This window comes from Vigna umbellata, chromosome 1, assembly GCF_029865625.1.
Source record: "Vigna umbellata cultivar VRB3 chromosome 1, Vumbellata_1.0, whole genome shotgun sequence".
Taxonomy (NCBI): Eukaryota; Viridiplantae; Streptophyta; class Magnoliopsida; order Fabales; family Fabaceae; genus Vigna; species Vigna umbellata.
In genome coordinates, this window is record NC_142165.1 from 45,821,584 (window position 1) to 45,841,096 (window position 19,513).

The 19,513-nt window shown below is 31.7% G+C and overlaps 3 protein-coding genes across 5 annotated transcripts; 1 reads left to right on the forward strand and 2 right to left on the reverse strand.

Annotated features, from left to right (window-relative positions):
• Window positions 1-29: 29 nt before the first annotated feature.
• On the reverse strand, window positions 30-7,211 carry LOC124848122 (putative serine/threonine-protein kinase At1g54610). Its single transcript, XM_088104633.1, has 7 exons — window positions 6,783-7,211; window positions 3,168-3,452; window positions 2,770-3,087; window positions 2,059-2,280; window positions 1,425-1,519; window positions 1,144-1,261; window positions 30-656 (listed from the first exon to the last, which is right to left on the reverse strand). The coding sequence occupies exons 1-7, from the start codon at window positions 7,209-7,211 to the stop codon at window positions 327-329; spliced, it is 1,797 nt and encodes a 598-aa protein (XP_087960759.1). The 3' UTR covers window positions 30-326.
• Window positions 7,212-10,412: 3,201 nt separating this feature from the next.
• Window positions 10,413-14,870, reverse strand: LOC124848044 (TSL-kinase interacting-like protein). Of its 3 annotated transcripts, none has more exons than XM_047325655.2 (8): window positions 14,741-14,870; window positions 13,720-13,934; window positions 13,329-13,540; window positions 12,985-13,223; window positions 12,716-12,890; window positions 11,827-12,219; window positions 11,165-11,284; window positions 10,413-11,067 (listed from the first exon to the last, which is right to left on the reverse strand). In XM_047325655.2, exons 2-8 carry the CDS (start codon window positions 13,847-13,849, stop codon window positions 10,978-10,980), a joined length of 1,359 nt encoding a protein of 452 aa, XP_047181611.1. In that variant the 5' UTR covers window positions 13,850-13,934; window positions 14,741-14,870; the 3' UTR covers window positions 10,413-10,977. The 3 variants fall into 3 exon arrangements, with proteins under 3 accessions (XP_047181611.1, XP_047181619.1, XP_087959489.1); XM_047325663.2 differs by having other exon boundaries at window positions 14,790-14,859; XM_088103363.1 differs by lacking the exon at window positions 14,741-14,870 and having other exon boundaries at window positions 13,329-13,533; window positions 13,720-13,852.
• A 1,366-nt stretch (window positions 14,871-16,236) lies between these two features.
• Window positions 16,237-18,027, forward strand: LOC124847918 (uncharacterized). Its single transcript, XM_047325513.2, has 4 exons — window positions 16,237-16,478; window positions 16,738-16,851; window positions 16,955-17,025; window positions 17,555-18,027. Exons 1-4 carry the CDS (start codon window positions 16,353-16,355, stop codon window positions 17,835-17,837), a joined length of 594 nt encoding a protein of 197 aa, XP_047181469.1. The 5' UTR covers window positions 16,237-16,352; the 3' UTR covers window positions 17,838-18,027.
• Window positions 18,028-19,513: the final 1,486 nt, after the last annotated feature.

Below are 19,513 nucleotides of genomic sequence, written 5' to 3' on the forward strand. Positions count from 1 at the left end.
TGAAGTTAGTCATAAAAAATGAACATTTAATGAGCGTCTTTATATCTATTATTACTGTATTTTTCTTCTTAAAAAGGTACCTTTTTATGTAGTGATTGTATATATGTTCAACATAATTTACTTAATTTTTTTTACAAAAACAGTGTAAAGTAGGAAGAGAAAGAGAAATTTAAGATAGACGATGACAGACAGATAATGAAAAAAAAGATTGTCCGCTTATCTTCATCATGGGAAAAATTATATAAATAATTATAAATACACAAGAAAACATTCAGACTTAAGTCGACAGGAATTATAACAGAAATTAGAAAATCACATGTGGTGGCTCAATTTCTGAACTGGGAGTAGAGGCTTGATAGCTTGTCTGGAGGAAGGCGAAAATCCAACGCAGAAAAGGACTTACGCAACGGACCAATTTCATTGCCTTCATTGCGATGGATCATATCAATTATTGAGGCTTGTAAGAGTGTGTAGTTTCTTATGTTCTTAAGAGCATTCGGATGGCCCTCTGTTTTAGGGGATTTTCTCACACTTGAGAGAAAAACTGGGGATAAAGATGCATTCATGCTCATACTCCTCTCCTTCATAAAAACTGACCATGTGTTGCTTTCACTTTTTCCAATTTCTTCACCTTTCGTGTCTTGTGCCACACTCTTCTGTTGTCACAACCAAAACCACATAAAAGTTATAATGGATAGTACAACCATCATTATCATTGTGATTTGAGAAAGAAATAGTTTCTCAATATCTAAAACACTGATTTTTTTTTACTCTTCAAAGTAAGTATGCACATTTATCACACTATACATCACTAATCATCTGCAGCATACTTAGATTAAGTATTATTAAGCAAAAGAAGGAAACAAATCTAAGATTGTGAACTAAATAAAACTGATCAACAAAAAATATATACAAACCTACAAAAAAGTAACTGATATCTATCTGTAAAATTTCCATATACAAGGAAGACAGATATAATTTGAAGTTGAGTTCAGACTTACTATCTTCATTATACATAACAAAATAGTCCCTTAAATAATCAAATTAAAGCATGATTTTTGTTAGAAAATGTTAAAAAAGGTATATGAAACAAATATTAGCAACATGATCAAAGTGTTTAGTGGGATCTGTTGTGAAGTTTACCTCTTTGAATGATTCTGAGTCTCTCCTGCTTTGTTCAGAAGTATTGTTGTTAAGTGATTGGTTCATATTGCATGCACATGTTTGAACTACATGCCCTTTGTTTTTCAGACCCTTTCGCCTTAGTTTGTCATGAAAAAACAAGTTATCAATTTCAAGAGCACATAATTAGTTCTACACTTGTTGTCTAGCACTATTGATAATGAATTATAAATGATACCATAAGGCCAACCAATCTCATAAATTCTGATAACATCTTAATTTCATATATAGATAGATTGTACCTTTTTCTTCTTTTTGTTTGTGAGGATTCATCCTCGTCTTTGTATGTTACTGTCAAAGCTGAAACGTCGCATGCTAATGGACTTGACTTGAAAAACTATATACAATGATAATCACTTATTATATTGCAATTTCAGATAATAAGATTTTAGGACAAATTGATGTAATATATAGGAAATTATATTAGTTCTTATTAGATAAGGAAATTTGAAGTATATACAGGTATGAGACTTGAAAATTAATTTATATAATAAAAAATCCTTGCTAACTGCAAATATCAAGAGACTAATTCAGGACTTGATCTTGTTAATCAATAATATATGCAGCAAATTTAATGATGAAGATCTTTATACTTAGTCTTCAAATTTAAAAGAAATTGTGAATTTAGTTTATTCTCTATCTATTTCTGGGAATGCCAAAACCCAGAGATCTGAAATTTGACTAAAAGTATAATGATCACAAAAGCTAGAGATATTTTTTAAAGACTCCCTTTAACATCTTAAATATTAAGAAAATTGACAAATACATTAACATCTTTTAAGAGTTATTGTATAAGTCATTCAGTATAAAAAGGTAGATGAAATAAAATTGATCAAAGTGCACATGCAAGAAGCAAGGTAGAGAAAACTAACTGACTTGGCTTTGAAGAGCAGAAGCAGCTGTGGCACGTGCATGAGAGTCTAAATGAAGAAGTGTAGTCAAGAGAGCAGAAGCAGAGGAAGGAAAATCCTTAAAGTTTTCATCATAATTAGCTTTGTAATGTAGTGGTGGAAATAAGCTCGTCGTTAGCTTCCTTCTCAACCAATAATCCGCAGAAGGTGTACCACAAAGTTTGAAGATCATGTGAAGTTGTTCAACCTACATGCACAAAAAGTTTAAGTCTATTTCAATCCTATAAAATCGACTAAAAGGTGAAACTTGTCTTAGTTATAATTGATATGAAATTTCTAACACACTCTCTTATATCGAAAACATCATGCGTGAAGGTTTGATAGTAAATGACACAATATGTCCAAATCTCAAACAAGATAGACTCTTATGATTCTAATACCATAATAAGAAAATGAGTTTAATACTCAACCCTATAAAACCAGCCATTAAGATGAAATTTGCAATCACTTATAGTCGATGTAGGATCTCCAGTATTATTAGTTGCTTTAGTTAATTGGGAATCTACCAAATGCATTCATGCATTAATTCAAACAATTCATATTCCATAAATCAGACTTAGAATATGCAAATGATATTTTAACCATCCAATCTGCATCCAACATTGTGATTTATGATTTCTTGAATATATGAGCTAAAACATGTCACCATTTTCTTACAATGCAAGTGAAATCTTACCTCTGTTCTCCCAGGCATAAGTGGCCTTCCAAGGAACATCTCAGCCAACAAGCATCCTGCACTCCAGAGATCAATTTCATATCCATAATCAGTCGAACCCAAAAGAAGTTCAGGAGCTCTATACCAAAGTGTCACCACTCGATTAGTGAAAGGCCCTTCAGGTTTTATAGCAAAAGAATTTGCTAGTCCAAAATCTGCAATTTTTAGCACCCCGTTTTTATCTACTAACAAGTTGGAAGGTTTAATGTCTCTATGCATAACTCCTCTCTCATGACAGTGCTGTAGCCCCAGAAGCAGTTGCTGCATATAACACTTGATCTGCATAAAAATCACAATACCAACAACATAAATTACAATAGCATGATGCATCAAAGTTAAAGTTTGGATGGAAATGGAACCTGTTCTTCAGTGAGTTTATCCGTAGGACGAGAGATGATTCTTGTAAGATCAGAGTGCATGTAACGAAAAACAAGATAAAGACTATATTGCATCCTTGATGTTGCAAGTCCTTTGAGTTTGATGACATTGGGATGATCCAGCTTCTGCAGAATCATTATCTCTCTTGCCATAAACTTTATGCTTTCAGGGTCTGATGTGTCAAACCTTACCTTCTTCAAAGCAACAATCTTTCCACTCTCCTTATCTCTGGCTTTGTATACATTGCTATATGTTCCATGCCCCAACTGCAACCGCAAATCACAACTTCAAACAACTACAACTAATCACAAACAGAGCCGACTCAAGGCCAAAACACGTAAAGTCTTTGTTTTAGACCTCAATATCTTTAATACTAATTGTTTTAGGTCTCCAGAACAAAAAGGACTCAATTTTTTTTTAATTCGAATTGATTAGGCCTCCAAGAAACAAAATACATTATTCTTAAATTTGCTTTAGTCTCTCAAATCCTTGAACGGTCGTGATCACAAACTATTGCATACAACACAGCATCATTAGATTTCCATGCAATGAATATGAAGAAACAATGTTGTTCCTCAGAAGAATTCTATCGTTGATTTGGAAATCACAGAATAAATAGAGTGAGATCAGGAATGAAGAAAAAATAATCAACAAGAAATTTTGGGTTGGAGGTGGTATAATGTTTCTTAATTAATTCTTTTTTGTTAAACAAAATGTTAGTAAAAACAATAAATTGATTTACTTCGAATGTGTATTTCATGTAAACTGGACATTACAAACAAACATTTGGCTTTTCATCTTCAAGCCATAATGTCTCCAATTGTTACAAAAACTCAGGCATTATAATGATCATTAATATCCAAAACATAACACACTAACCTCTTGGTTTTTACTCTTGTAAAACATTAAAATATTAATGCTCATAAAAGTTATTAAATAACCCTAAATTTAAGTTTATCCTAACAAATCTCTTCCATAAACTTAAATCCTTTCATCTCCATCTTCCTAATTATTGAACAACACAATAGGCAATGGCTTTGTGAACTTATCAGCAACTTGCATTCACTTCCCACGTGTTCTAATTCCACACTTCCTTCTTTTACTTGTTCTCGAATGAGGTGAAACCGGACATCAAAATGCATCAATATGCTTGTTGCTCTCATGATTAATCGGGTTCTTCGCCAATTCTATGGTCGACATGTTATCAACTCGAATCACATTCCCCTTCTCTTGCTTCACCTTCAGCATGCTTAGAAGGTTCCTGAGCCAAACGACATGACATACACTCCAAGATGCTACAATGTACTCAACTTCGCAGGTTGACAGTGATACAAGATAATGTCGTGTTTTCCATGAAAAAAATGTATCCTACCGTGCTCTTCGATCATCAACATCTCCACACCAGCTGTCATAGTAGCCAATAAGTCAGCAATCATCCAACTTGGTATACAATAGGTTGAGTGACATTGTTCCCCTCACATGCCTTAGTATTCGTTTCAGAGCATTCTAGTGAGAGTACCTCGCCTCTCCCAAATACTTGTTATCCCAACACTTAATATCAAATTTAGTCTTGTATTTGTCAAATACCTTAGATTTCCAATTAGACTTTGATATTTTCCCGCATCAACTCGGTCTCCATCTTCATACTTAGACAATTTTATACTGGGTTCCATTAGAGTGGAAAGTAGGTTACATTTTGTCATTTTGAATTTCTTCAAAATCTCCTCGGCATACCTTTCCTAGGACACAAAGATGCCTTCATTTCCTTGAATGACCTCTAGACCGAGAAAGTACTTCATAAGACCCAGATAGGTCATATCAAACTCCTTCTTCATCACCTCTTTGAATTTTTCAACTAGCTCAGTTTTGCTTCCCATGAAGATTAGATCATCAACGTATAGAACAACAATCATCATATCTCATATTCTTTTTTATGTATAGAGCATGTTCATATGAACATTACTCATACCCATTATTCTTAAAATAAGTATCAATTCTTTCATTCCATGCTTGGGGGACTGCTTCAAGCCATAAAATGCCTTCTTTAATCTCGACACTTTCTCTTCTTCTCCTTTTCGCATGTAGTCGAGTGGTTGTTCAATATATATTTCCTCTTCCAGGACTCCATTGAGAAATGCCAACTTCACATTCATATGTAAGATCGTTCATTTGTGTTGGGCTGCTAAGGAGATCAGCAGCCGAATTATTTCCACCCTCGTCATTGGGGCGAATACCTCGTCATAGTAATTCCTTTCTTTTGCTTGTATCCCTTCCCTACGAGCTGAGTTTTATATCGCTAACTTCTCCTTCAACGTTGTTCTTTTTCTTATACACTCATTTTACACCAATGGGCCAAGCTGATTTGCCACAGTCTTAACCCGAGTTATGTACTTGGCTATGCCCTCCATCTCCTTCATCCTCAAGCTCTCAAACTCACCTCTAAGAGTTTGAAGTCAGACTTGCTTTACTCAATCATCCCCTTTATATTCATTCTTCAATATCTCTCACGCTTCTTTTGAAGATGTAACATTTGTTATCTTTTCAAAGTCGGACTCATCCACATCTTAACAACCTGGACAACCGTCTGTTATTCATTGTTTGTTGGCTCTTGGTACCCATTATTAATTACATCCCACATGTCTTGGGAACTAAGAGCCATCATTTGCATACTCTGGTTGTCATGGTTGGCTTTCTTTGTCAACCGGGACAAGGACACACTGTTTACAAGGTTGGCCATCTCACTCAAGCTTTATCTTTTCTCAAACACTCAGACACTCAGGCTAACTAGCTCTGGTACCAATTTGTTAGCAAAATCACTCTCTTGTGTATAAAATGATTTACTTCATCTATGTATTTCATGTCAACTGCACAATACAACTTATAGGACAAACATTTTTCTTTTCCTCTCCAAGTCATAATGTCTCCAATTATTAAAAAAATACAACAATGATCATTAATATCCAAAACATATCACATTAACATCCTGACTTTTACTCTTCTAAAACATTAAAATATTACTACTCACAAAAGTTGTTGAATAACTCCCAATATAAGTTTACTACAATAATCGCAATTAAAATTAACATGAAAAATTCAGTTACTACAATGAAGATTCTCTTTACATAATGATCTGGCTTTCAATCCAACCACACACGAATTTACTCGAACGTGCTTTTGAAATGTGAACTCTATTAAAACAAAACACAGAAATCAAACGCCTTAAAGAAAGTTTTGAATAAATACTAGAATAAAACATAGCTGCATCTTATAGTACGAATTTGTTAATATTATCAGCTAATTAATCAATGATTCTTACATGCAACTTGTGTTTAGAAAACGAAATGTAGATACGTTACCTTTTATTTACCTTTTTTGTGTAGAAAGTAACAAATACGATCAAGTTTATTCTAATAAAATAGTTGCAGAATTTCTTATTTCCATCCTATAGTAAAATATTTAAAAATCATATACTGATGCATATATATAGTTGATAAAAGTGTAATTAATGTAATAATGCAAATGATAGATAACTTTTTCAAAAGAATCCACACTTAAGAAGAAAAAAGAGATATTATAATTTAGAAGTGTATATCTACCTTTCCAAGTTTTTCATAGGAATCAACACTCTTGGGAACCAAGCTATCCAACACGTTTGGTGGGATATTATCAACTAGCCATTTTGGCCACCCCTCCACAAACTCAGAGTGTGCACCAATATTCTTCTTTTCCTGAGATCTCTGAGGAACATTCTCACCAACCTCATCACTCTTGTTATCGTTTCTAGCAACACCCTTTGCCTCACTATTACTATTATCTCTTTCTATCTTTTCTTTCAACCTGTTTGATGAATGGTCTTTGTTGTGGTTGTGGATCAGTGATTTCGTTGCATCTTCTTTGTTTCGTTTGAACCTTCTCTTAGCGTTCCCATCAGGAGAATATGTGGAGTTAACGCATCCCATATCTAACGATGAACTCAAACTGCAATATTTCTGTTTCCCTCGTAACAAGAGATCACAATATACCATGTAGTAGTATATAAGTACAAACTTAACTAAACACAATAATAATAAAAAAATTATAAAAGTATATGCTAACCAAATTATTAATCTTTTATGCAGATATCCTTATATCCCCTAAATTTAATAAAAAAAGAATTAGCCTTTTAAATTTTGAAAAAGTAAGTTTTTAGTTTTTTTTTAATTGGTGTGAAATCCCTGAGCACTAAACTCAAAAAGAAATCAAACTTTAAAAAAAATGAGGAAATGAACGATATAAAATATAAGAAATTAAATATTTAAATGAATAAAGGGAAAAAATGGTTGATAGAATTACATGGAAAGAGTTTTTGGCCGGCACAAGAGTGAGAATTGAAATATAGGAAGTAACTATGTTGGTGGTGAGGGATCCATAGTTTTCTCCGTCAACAATGATTTTGGTTCAGACTACTCCTTCATCTCCAAAGCTACACCAATTTTTACATTATTTTCCGTCTTTTTATGATGCACACTATTTCTCTATTTTAAAAAATCGTCATTCTTCTGGAATATATGCAATAAATTAAAAAAACATAAACAAGAAAAAAAGATTAATACCACAATAAATTATTTATGCATAAAGTAATGTGTCTTCTAGTTAACAACTTTTTTCGATTTTATCCATCCATCGTTTATTTATTGCATGTGTAACTACCTCTTTTTCATTGAAGCTCCTTGTATAAAAAAACCACAGATCTTTTAGCTGTTGTTAAAAAATACTTCACAATTTTATAATTGTGAACCTTGTGTCAGTTATTTTAATAAGAACAACTGTATTATCTATGAATGCTAACGTAGCTATCTTTCTCAATTTATTTGACTGGTGTGTGTGTTTGTGTGTGCTTGTGTGCGTGTGCTTGTGTGCGTGTAATTTCAGTTGGTAAATTTTAGTAATGTGTATATCATAGATTCTAAGTTTTAAGGTTAATGGTTTTTTAATATAATGAGTTTTTATTTTATAATTTTTGTCTTATGTAATTTTATCCAATTTTCACAAGAAGGAATTAGTAATTGACCTAAAAAAATCAGAAATACTCGATGTTAAACAATTTCTTACATAAAATGATTTTATAATGAGTTTTCATTTTATAATTTTTGTCTATCTAATTTTATCTAATTTTCACAAGCATAATGACATCAACGAAAATGGTAATTGGCCTAGAAAAAATCAGAAACACTCGTTAAACAATTTCTTACAAAAAAAAATTATTTTATAATGAGTTTTCATTTTATAATTTTTGTCGTATATAATTTTATCTAATTTTCACAAACATAATGACATCCGAACGAATTAGTAATTGGCCTGGAGAGTTTTTTTTAGAGATGATAAAATTAAAGAGGATAGTGAAGATGATGAAATTGAAGAAATCTTGAATTAACCTTTGCCTAAAGGTGAATATGTCAATGACTAACTCTTTACAAAGGCAAATTGTTTAACCGCAAATGTTTATGATTTTTTCAATTGTGACTAGAGTAGGGATCACAGAGAAAAGGTTGGAGTGAGAGAGATGAAAGAGAAAGGGTTGAGAGGAATGAGAGATGTGAGTAAGAGTTTGGGGTTTCTTTGTTTTAGTTTTGAGAATGAAAATTATTAAAATACCCTCAACTTTAAAACTTAAAATCCATGATATATAAAGGTATTTTTGTCTACTAAAATCCGATACACATTGCTAAAATGTATCAACTGAAAAACAGGCGTACGCACATTAACAAACCCCATATATGTGTGTGTATATATATATATATATATATATATATATATATATATATATATATATATATATATATATATATATATGTGTGTGTGTGTGTGTGTGTGTGTGTGTGTGTGTGTATGTACATGTGTGTATATATATATATATGTGTGTGTGTGTGTGTATGTACATGTGTATATAAATGTGTGTATATGTACATGTGTATATATATGTGTGTATATGTATATATATATGTGTGTATATATATGTATATGTGTGTGTGTGTGCGTGTATATATATATATATATATATATATATATATATATATATATATATATGTGGGGTTTGCTAACGCGCGTACGCCTGTTTTTCAGTTGGTACATTTTAGCAATGTGTACCGGATTTTAGTAGACAAAAATACCCTTATATCATGGATTCTAAGTTTTAAGGTTAAGGGTATTTTAATAATTTTCATTCTCAAAACTTAAAAAAGATCTCTCTTACTCCAACCTTTTCTCTGTCATCCCTACTGTACCCCAATTGAAAAAATCAGAAACACTTGCCTTTAAAAAAATTGCCTTTGTAAAGAGTTGAGTCATTGACATATTCACGTTTAGGCAAAGGTTCCTTCAAGATCTCTTCAATTTCACCATCTCCACTAACCTCTCTAATTTTATATGTCATCATCTCTAAAAAATCCCTTCAGGCCAATTACTAATTCTTTCGGATGTCATTATGTTTGTGAAAATTAGATAAAATTATATACGACAAAAATTATAAAATGAAAACTCATTATAAAGTTATTTTTTGTAAGAAATTGTTTAACAGTGTTTCTGATTTTTTTCCAAGCCAATTACCAATTCCTTACAAAAATTATAAAATAAAAACTCATTATAAAATCATTTTTTTGTAAGAAATTGTTTAACAGTAGAGTATTTCTGATTTTTTCCAGGTCAATTACCAATTCCTTTATACTTGTGAAAATTGGATAAAATTAAATAAGACAAGAATTATAAGATGAAAACGTAAGATTGTTTAAGGGCAAGTGTTTCTGATTTTTTCAATTGGAGCTACAGTAGGGATGACAGAGAAAAGATTGGGGTGAGAAAGAGAAAAAAGAAAGGGTTGAGAGGAATGAAAGAGGTGAGTAAGGGTTTGGGGGGTTTATTTTTTTTTTTTTAGTTTTGAGAATGAAAATTATTAAAATACCCTTAACCTTAAAACTTAGAATCCATGATATATAAGGATATTTTTGTCTACTAAAACCCCGTACACATTGCTAAAATGTACCAACTGAAAAACAGACGTACGCGCGTTAGCAAACCCCTATATATATATATATATATATATATATATATATATATATATATATATATATATATATATATATATATATGTGTGTGTGTGTGTGTGTGTGTGTATGTGTGTATATATATGTCAATTGTGTTAATTTTTCTAACGAGATAAGAAACACATAACAAAACTTAAAATAAAGAAATTAAACAAAAATAAATAAAGCTACAATACAATAAAATAAACCATACATATTATCTTAGTCATGTACAAACCTGAAGCTTATAATGCAAGCTACTCGAAAATATCAGACCTGAAATTCTTGTTTGGATTTGCAAACCCAAGCAACCAAATCTACTTTTGAATAGCAATCACTTTCTTCCCACTTGGATTCTTTCAATTCGCACCAAATAAGGTATAGTTTATTCAAGGGTAAGATGAAAGGTTCAAAAATACAGCATGACCATTTTAGTTACATTTCAGCACATCAGCACTTAGGATAGTTGAAATACATAACCAAATCGTTGATGAACTACTTCAAAATTATAGGACTGCGGCGAAGCCACTGCAAAAAAGCTGGACATTAGTTCCTCCAACGGCTGTGGTTTTTAATCCTGACAACTCGGTATTAGTATTCTATCAGGCTTGTATCTTTCTTTCCTTTTTCTAGTTTTTCTATTATGTACAGAAAATCTCCTTTTTCTTCTTTTTCCTAAGAACGTTTCCTCAAACTAGAATAATTTGGTCAACAAATTCTGCATCTAAGCTGACTATTTAACTAATCCGCCAATGCTGACACTGTCTCCGCCAATAAGCTTTTGAGCGGGCATGCCAAGATCAAACGGTCCCATAGATTCATTCTGTGTTCAGATAGAACATTACTCAAATCAGAAATCAAGATATTAAACATAATAAACATTATAAACATTATAATGCTTCAATGAGGAAATTAAATACCCAGTTGATGTCTGTTAACCCAAGACTTCTTTCATCGTCATATGGGCGTGAAGAAAGCAACAAGTCTGTCTGAGTCTTCCCAGATGGAGGATTTGGTGAAGGTTCATCTTGATCATTGACCTTAACAAAACCACGAGATACAATGAGTAATGATGGACAACGAAGCATCTTTACGACTCCAAATAGTCTGCTATAGAAACATAATCTCATTCCCACGTCAATTTGAAGTTCAATTTCCATCCCAGACCCAATGCAACATTTGAAGTTACTTTATTAGCAAAACAAGTTTTTGTGAAGCCTTAGGTTCACTTGAAACTGCAAATTATGTTCATATAAGCCCTGCTAATACTACGTATTTATGAAGCTGCCATAAAATATATCATGATATACATTGCCTCCTCAAAAGCATCTTTTATTTCAAAGTTACTCATAAAATTCAGGGGCTGTTATAAATTCCTTTATTTCGAAGTCAGTTATTTAAATTGGTCAAAAGCTCCCAAAAAATAAAAAAACTATTACCTATCTTGTGACCTGTCTCCCAAAAAAAGATTTTAAAAAATTAAACAACTTGTTTTGTGGGTTATCTTACGAAAATGGTAGCTTTTGCATCAGACACGAGAGCTACATGAAACTATTTCACATTTCAGTGACGGATAACTGACCTTTTCTGCATTAGACAACTTTAACAAGTTTGAATCAACATCCGGACTGCATGCCACTGAATAATCCTTTCTACGACTTGTCAGCACATCTGTTGGGGAAGATAATTTCTGAAGAGGAAATGCATGACATGTTTCTTCAGCATCCAATATGGATGGGCGCAAGTCTTCAGCGGATAGTCTTGAAACTGGACGATTATTGATTTTGGCGGCAATAAAAGCATCCAATGAATCAGAAGTTACATCACACGGCTGTATGCCAGCAAATGATTTTGGATCAAGCCCACCAAACAATGATGTTTCAGAGAGGAAGGCCCCAATGCTTATATTGCTTAGACTATCAAGCCATGGAGATGATGACTGTTGAAGACCACTACTTACTCTTGGTTCATTATCCTAGTTTAGAACAAACATTTATATTTTAGAAAACAAATATTTATGGTGAAATGCAATGGAAAATAGGCTTCTATTAGAACAAAAGAACATATTAAAAATGTCAGATGATTGGCTTTCAAAATTCATTTTAAATTCAGGACCAACCAACCATGGATTTCAAAAGCATCCTATCAAGTTTCAAAACTAGGAATTACATATGCACGAAAAGTGACCAAGTGATTTTATAAATTTTTATACCACGTTCCAAAACTTTTCCAATACTTATGATTGAATAAAGCAAACTATCATAAAAACCATTTTGATGCTCTTTGAATCACACATAAAACGAAAATTTGTAAACCAGATCAACCATAAAACCCATATCTCCTGCAATAAAATTGTGTACGACGTATATAACTATCAACAAGTTATTATAATGCACAGCAAAATATCGAACTCAGCTTTTCATAGGATCAACAGCTGCATTTCCTACTTTCTGAGCCACAGTTTCACTTACCGCAATGCCCACATCAGTTTCTCTGTATTCTTTGCTCACCTCAACCATGTCCTGTTCACCACATAAAGTTTCCTCTAATTTAGCAGAGGCGCCTCCAGCTACAACAGGCTTATCGAGAGTTGGTGTTGAAGGTATACCAGAAGATCTGGGTTCGTGTGCATAGAACCAGCCATACCTTAGAGAGAGAACAAGTAACACAATAATTATAAACAACCTAATTCCCACATAAAAATAGGAAACATGAGATAGAAGATGATCAGAGATAATACTTCAACCGAAAAATTGCAGGGCTTCCTACAGCAGCATAAACAGCAGAGGCAGTTGTACCACTGTCATAAATGGTCCATCTTCTGCAGTCAGATAGAGTTTCCATAACATCATATGGGAAAAGTATAAGCTCCCCTTCGGCTATACTTGAACTTCCCCACTTCTTTCCAAGGTGTTTTAATATTGAAGATATTTTCTTTCGACCTCGAAGTGTGAGTTCCAAATAAGGATTATGCCCATCCTAAAAAGAAAAATAATTGAAGCATCAAGACCTGCTGCATGTAGACTACGACAGACATAAATTATATCCAAATCTGCCAAAATGTTACACAAATCACCCATTGACCTTTTCAAGTCCTATGCGAGTTCCTTCATTAATTGGGAAAAGTTGTAACTTTATTTTTGAGGAAGTGAGCATTCCTCCAGGATGAAGTTCGATAGACCCTCTATTTTCTGTGATAAAGATATTTTTGTTCAGAAGTTCTGAGCACGTACTCATAGGTTCCTTAAACACAAAATGTCGATTCTCTTTATCATTCAACAACTCTTCACTGCATCCTAAAAAGTAAAATATTTAACTGTTAAACAAAATGAACAAGATAGTGACAACTGAACATTTCTATGAAATTGAATAGTGTCCCCACGTCCAAGAAAATAAAATGTTCATTTCTTCTAGCACAGCAAACCCAGTGCATTAAGAGGGACGAAAATATGAAACCAAAACAAAAATGCATCACCTCTTGCTTTGAGGTCCAACTTATTTGTTCTCTTAGGAGAATTTCTCACTCGAATGGATCCTGTCTTTAGATTGGACTTTGCAGAAGCCTTTGCAACTTTGCTTTCTTGTGACCTACCCTTTTTCATCATAGCTGAACCCTCCCAAAACCGATGGTAATGAAAATAATCCTCGTTGTCAAAACAGCAAATATTGGCAAAAAACAAAGAGAAGGCACTGAAACAACAATTTAGATGAAGAGATTCAATGACTCAAGAATAGTGAAATCAAGTATTACCATAAAATTCATAAAACAAAAATCATTCAGGCTTGCTTTCAGTACCCACTATTCTGACGTCACAAAACCAAACAGATAACATTAATTTAAGTCAGAGGATACTGATCCTGACATGTTATCAGATTGCACTCCTGTACCCAAAGTTCACATACATAATCGCCCTAGAGAAATTTCTTACTTTCCATGTTAGAATCAAATATAACGTACATGTATAATTAACTATGCAGACATTGTATCACCTTCAAATTAATAAAACAGATTCAAAATTCAGGCTGACACTAAAATAGGAATTGCAAATGAAATTCATCATAACCAACTAACCAATCATCGGACCTGTCACGCTCAACAGAAGCTAAGGAAGACAAAATTTCAAGACAAACAAGATCCAAGAGTTAATCACACAGTCCTAATTGAGCCTTGGATCACAAAGAAAACCATAAGAACCCTCACACTATCATCGCAACTTCATACTATCAACAAACCCTAATTCAATTACAAGGCAATACAAATTACAAAAATAACAAGCATTCCAGCATGCATGTAAGAAAACCATATTAAAAGGTTGTCAGATCAGCGAAAACAACCATCATCAAAGAAAGTAATTGAGTGAGAAAAAAAAGGTTAAGGAGAGGAATACATGCAGAGATGCAGCAATGAACACAGAAAACACTATTAACAGATTAAATGATAAATTTGATGCAGCGAAGTTAAATTCAATAGTCTAAGAAAGGTTTGGGCTTAGAACCTTCGAGAAGAAACAAACAAAGAAGCTAAGAATAACTGAAGGAAATTACAGGAAAAAGGAAGGAACAAGAACTGAAACTGTGTGCGCGGGAATGAATCAATGTTAAAACATTGATAAGGGAGGGAACCAAAAGAAAATAAACACAGATTTTTTTTTTTTTTTGGATATATCTATAGTTTACTTCCCGTTTACGTTTTCTCTTCTAGGCCTAAAAGTATAGGCCTCAAATAAATGAAGTCAGTCTTTGCTGCACCCCATAAATTGTTTTTTGTACCTCCCCAAATATCAATATTTTCTTTCTCTGCTATTTCCAAGAGTGATAGAAACAACTCTAAAATGTAGAATCCAAAATCACTTTTTATCATTTCAAAATTACTATTATGTAAAAATGGTTTAGATTTATTTCAAAAAGTCAAAAATAGTTTATGTATTAATTATAAATTATATAAAAGAATTTATACAGTTTAGTTCATATATATTAATCTATTTTAACTTAAACACTTATTTTCTTAAAAATACTTATACAAGAAATCATTGTGAAACAAATATTTTTCTCCAAAACAAATAATTTAAATTAACTATTCTGGATATGAGAAAGTAGCAACCAAAAGATAAATAATTAATTTTATAATCTCATATTAAGAGACAACAATAATAAATTAAATTTTTTATTTTGTAATAAATTTAGTTTCAAAATGCAAAGTTGAACATATCAATATATATAATAAACTCTGATAATTTCATTGTGAATATAGTTATTAAATATATTTTCATATCACATCATATATTAATATACATAAAATAATTCATAAATTTCAAGATATTAATATTTTCTTCATTCCAAAGGTTTACCTAATGCTAATTATGCTTTTTGTGTTTATATAAAAAAAGTAAATTATACAAGAAACTAAATACTCGTTATCCGTTATGTTTATATTCTTTATGTATTAAGATAAGAAAATATTCATAATAAATAAATCAAATTCATGGTAATTTGTCTAATAATGGAATCTCTGGTGATACGAATGAGTTTGTATACATTTTGAAGTGATATGAAATAAATTATTTTTATTATTTACTATATTTTTGTAAATTCTTTAAGTTTTATTTATTGTTATTTAACTTCTCAAATGTACCACCATATCATGCATTTGAGATGAGTAAAACAAACTTTTCGGTGTAATTAGGTAAATAATAACTTTTTAGTTTACAAAAATTTGGATCAACACAAGTAGAAAAAGTAAAAAACAAAATTAAATAGCAGTTTTATAACAAATATTTGAAATTATTAAAATGTTCCTTTCCCAAGATGATATAACATAACTCCCAAACCCCTATTGGAAGGGTATAAAAGTCTTTTCATTCAGGGATACAATCACATACTTCTACTTCCACCACCTTAGCGAAAGGGACATCTTCTGTTCCTCAGTAGGAGCATGGCAGTTAAACAAACAACCTGAAATGTTTTTTTTTTATCATCCTCGGCATGTTTCAAGAGAAGAAAAATACTCATGAAGAAAGACAAATGGCGATGAAATTGTGTAACAGTGAATGAGATTGAGAAAGGTAAAAAGGAAACGATCTCGTCTAATCTAAATTTAGATAATTGTTCATGGCCACAGAAATAAAAAACAGCACTGTGAAGCCCAAATCGAGTGCCCCAGATGGTTCTTCCAAGGGAAAAAAGGATTCTTCAGCTGTCAAGAAGAGAGTAGAATCTGCCTCGACAAAATCTGAGGTTCCAATCACTCTTCAACATTTACAATGTGAAAGTTTGAGCTTTTAAGTTGTTTTATGGTTTAAGAACATTCTGGGTACCTGTGATGTTGTTGCATTGCATTGATAAATGCTTTCAATATGTGTGAAATTCTGAATTTGTCAGGTGGGTTTTCAAGGTGTTGAGCTCAATTTGATTACGATGATTTGATTACATTCAATTTGATTACGATGATTGTTTGTTTAAGTTGTATTTTTTCTTTTCTGGGAAATGTTTGAAGGTTAAATCCAAATCGACTTCGTCGTCTTCAGAGACAAGAACGAAGACAACTATAAAAGTGAGACAGAAGAAAGTCTACACTCTTCACGGGCAGAAACATGATCCTCCCGAACAGGTTTGAGCCCGTACATTGAATTTCTAGAATTACAAAACAAATGTCAAAACATTGTAATAAACTATAGCTCATCTTTGTGATTTGTTATTGCCTTTGTTAACAGAAAGAACCGCTGCGGGTTTTCTATGAATCATTGTCAAAACAGATTCCAACAAGCGAAATGGCTGAATTTTGGTGAGCATTCTTTCGATCTTACAGTTGTTTATCTGACTTTCATTTTCATGAAGCATCATCGGATGCATGATATTGCCAATTTAAAACTTGAAATATGCTTTAAATTCGTTAAGCTACATTTCTTATAGCTGAATACTGTCCTGTTTTCTGGTTTGTCAGAGAATTCTATTGCCTCAGCAACATTCCTTGTACTTTTTGGTTTGTCAGATTCTCCAGTTGATGCTGGTACCATATATGCTACAAATGCAGATTCAAGAAATAGATTAATAATGATCCAAATAATACAAACCCAACTTATCATAATAGTTGTGTAACAACAAGTCTACAATTGTTGTGTTTCAATTATTGTCTATCGTTGTCAAGAAGTGTTTTGTTGCAACCTTTGATCAATGTTTCCCATAGATAATATTTTCTTTAATCAAAGCGGTCAATTAACATTGAATATTTATGCATTATAATTTATTTCAAGGTGTAGAGTAGAACTTCTCAAAAATTACAAACTAAGGCTTATATCCTGGAATGTGTGCAGGTTAATGGAACATGGTATGCTGTCTCCAGAAAGTGCTAAGAGAGCATTTGAGAAGAAGCAAAGGAAACAAAAGGAGCTACGGGCAGCAGCTCCAGTTAAGCCATCAAAGCCAGAAACTAAAACTGAAACTTCCCAGAAGCAACAACAGGCATCCAAGAATGGTGACATAAAAGCTAAGAAAAAAATTGTCGAAAGTGATGATGATGATGAAGAAGAAGAAGAAGAAGATAATGATAATGATGATAATGAATTCATTTTAAGTCATAAAAGAAGAAAAGGGTAGTAAGAAGAAAAGCTTATGAATGGCTATAGCAGGGTTCCATATTGCTTCAGAAAACTTACATTTAACTTAGAAAAAATCAAAGATGTCAAAAAGACAAAAATAAGGAGAAGAGATTTGCCACACAACCTAACAATTGTTAGATGAAGACATACTTTATATATCTAACAACACTTTATATTAGATCAAAAAGGAAAATAATTTATGTGACTTTGGCAATCTACATAATGACCATTGAAACTAATTTTACCTTATATATATTTTTCTATGAAGTTAAGATATGTTGCCCTCCTTACTCATTCTCTTTTTTACTTTCTCTCGTGTATTTTGGTAACCTGGTTGAACATCACTCAGGTTGTAAGTTGCTATATATTAAAAAATAGTATCTATAATAAATTTTACTAAGCTGTTAATATTTTTCTCAAAATATATTTATCATAAAACAAAATGTCCTGTAATGAAAAGTAATTAAGGTATTTTATTAAAAATTTCGTTAGATGAAATAAAAATAAATAAAATTTGATTACTTATTAGAAAGTGTTTTCTTATAAGCGAAAAGGAAAGTATGTAAAGGATATTATTGCAAAATAACAGCTTCTAACGGAACTATTTTTTAATTGCCTGAACCGTTTATTATCAAACCGGTTCAAGAAAACATTAGACGAACCGTTTTTAGAAGTAAAATTTATTTATTTTTCTTCATTTTCTGCTAATATTTAAATAGTAATAAAAATATGTTTAAAATAATATGTTAACAATATATATTATTAATATTTTAAGTTCTTTCGATTTTGTTTTTAAGTTGGACACCACCGATACTGTCTTCCACACAGGAAGACTGAGAATAGAGGACGATAACTAAAGAATATTTTAATTTTTTTTTTTAAATAATAGCATGCTTCTTAATAAAACTCTCTTTAATAACAAACAATATTATACCCCTTCAAAACAATTTCCAACAAAAATAATGTGCATCAATTACGAGATCAGAAAAATAATCACATTCATTCGTATCATATTTATAAATTTTAATGTAGGAAATTAGCCTGGGTTTATGACATTTATAAATTTTAATGTTGGAGCTTGTTTGGGAATATCAATAAAAGGGATGACAATATGGTTTACGCCATCTCGATTTGTGTCACCCCAAATTTGGTCCGCAAAGGCGGGTTCGGCTGGATCGGGCCGTTCCATAAGAAAATACCCGCTTCATATATATATATATATTTTTTTGTCTTAGTTATAACATGTAATATAATATATTATGATGTAGAATTTCGATAACCTTATTTTTAATTTGATTAATTTAATAAGATAATAAATTTTGTAAACATAATTTTTAAGTAAATAACATTCAAAGTTTTATAATTTTATAATAGATATATATAATTAAAACAATAACAAAAATTAAATTTCAAATAATTAAAGTTGTCAAACATAACTAAAAATAGATGAAAAAACCTTTTGAAAATAAAATTAATAACAAATCCACACAATACTTGTATAAGTAAACATATTATAAACCATGGACACATTTAAATACAAATTCACAAAAATATGAAAGTTACATGGACCTGGACCAAATACTTAATCTATCTCGTACTTTTTTCTTTTTGAATTAATCCATATAACATAATTTGTCCCACATTACCATCCTTAAACACGGACTTATTCCACAT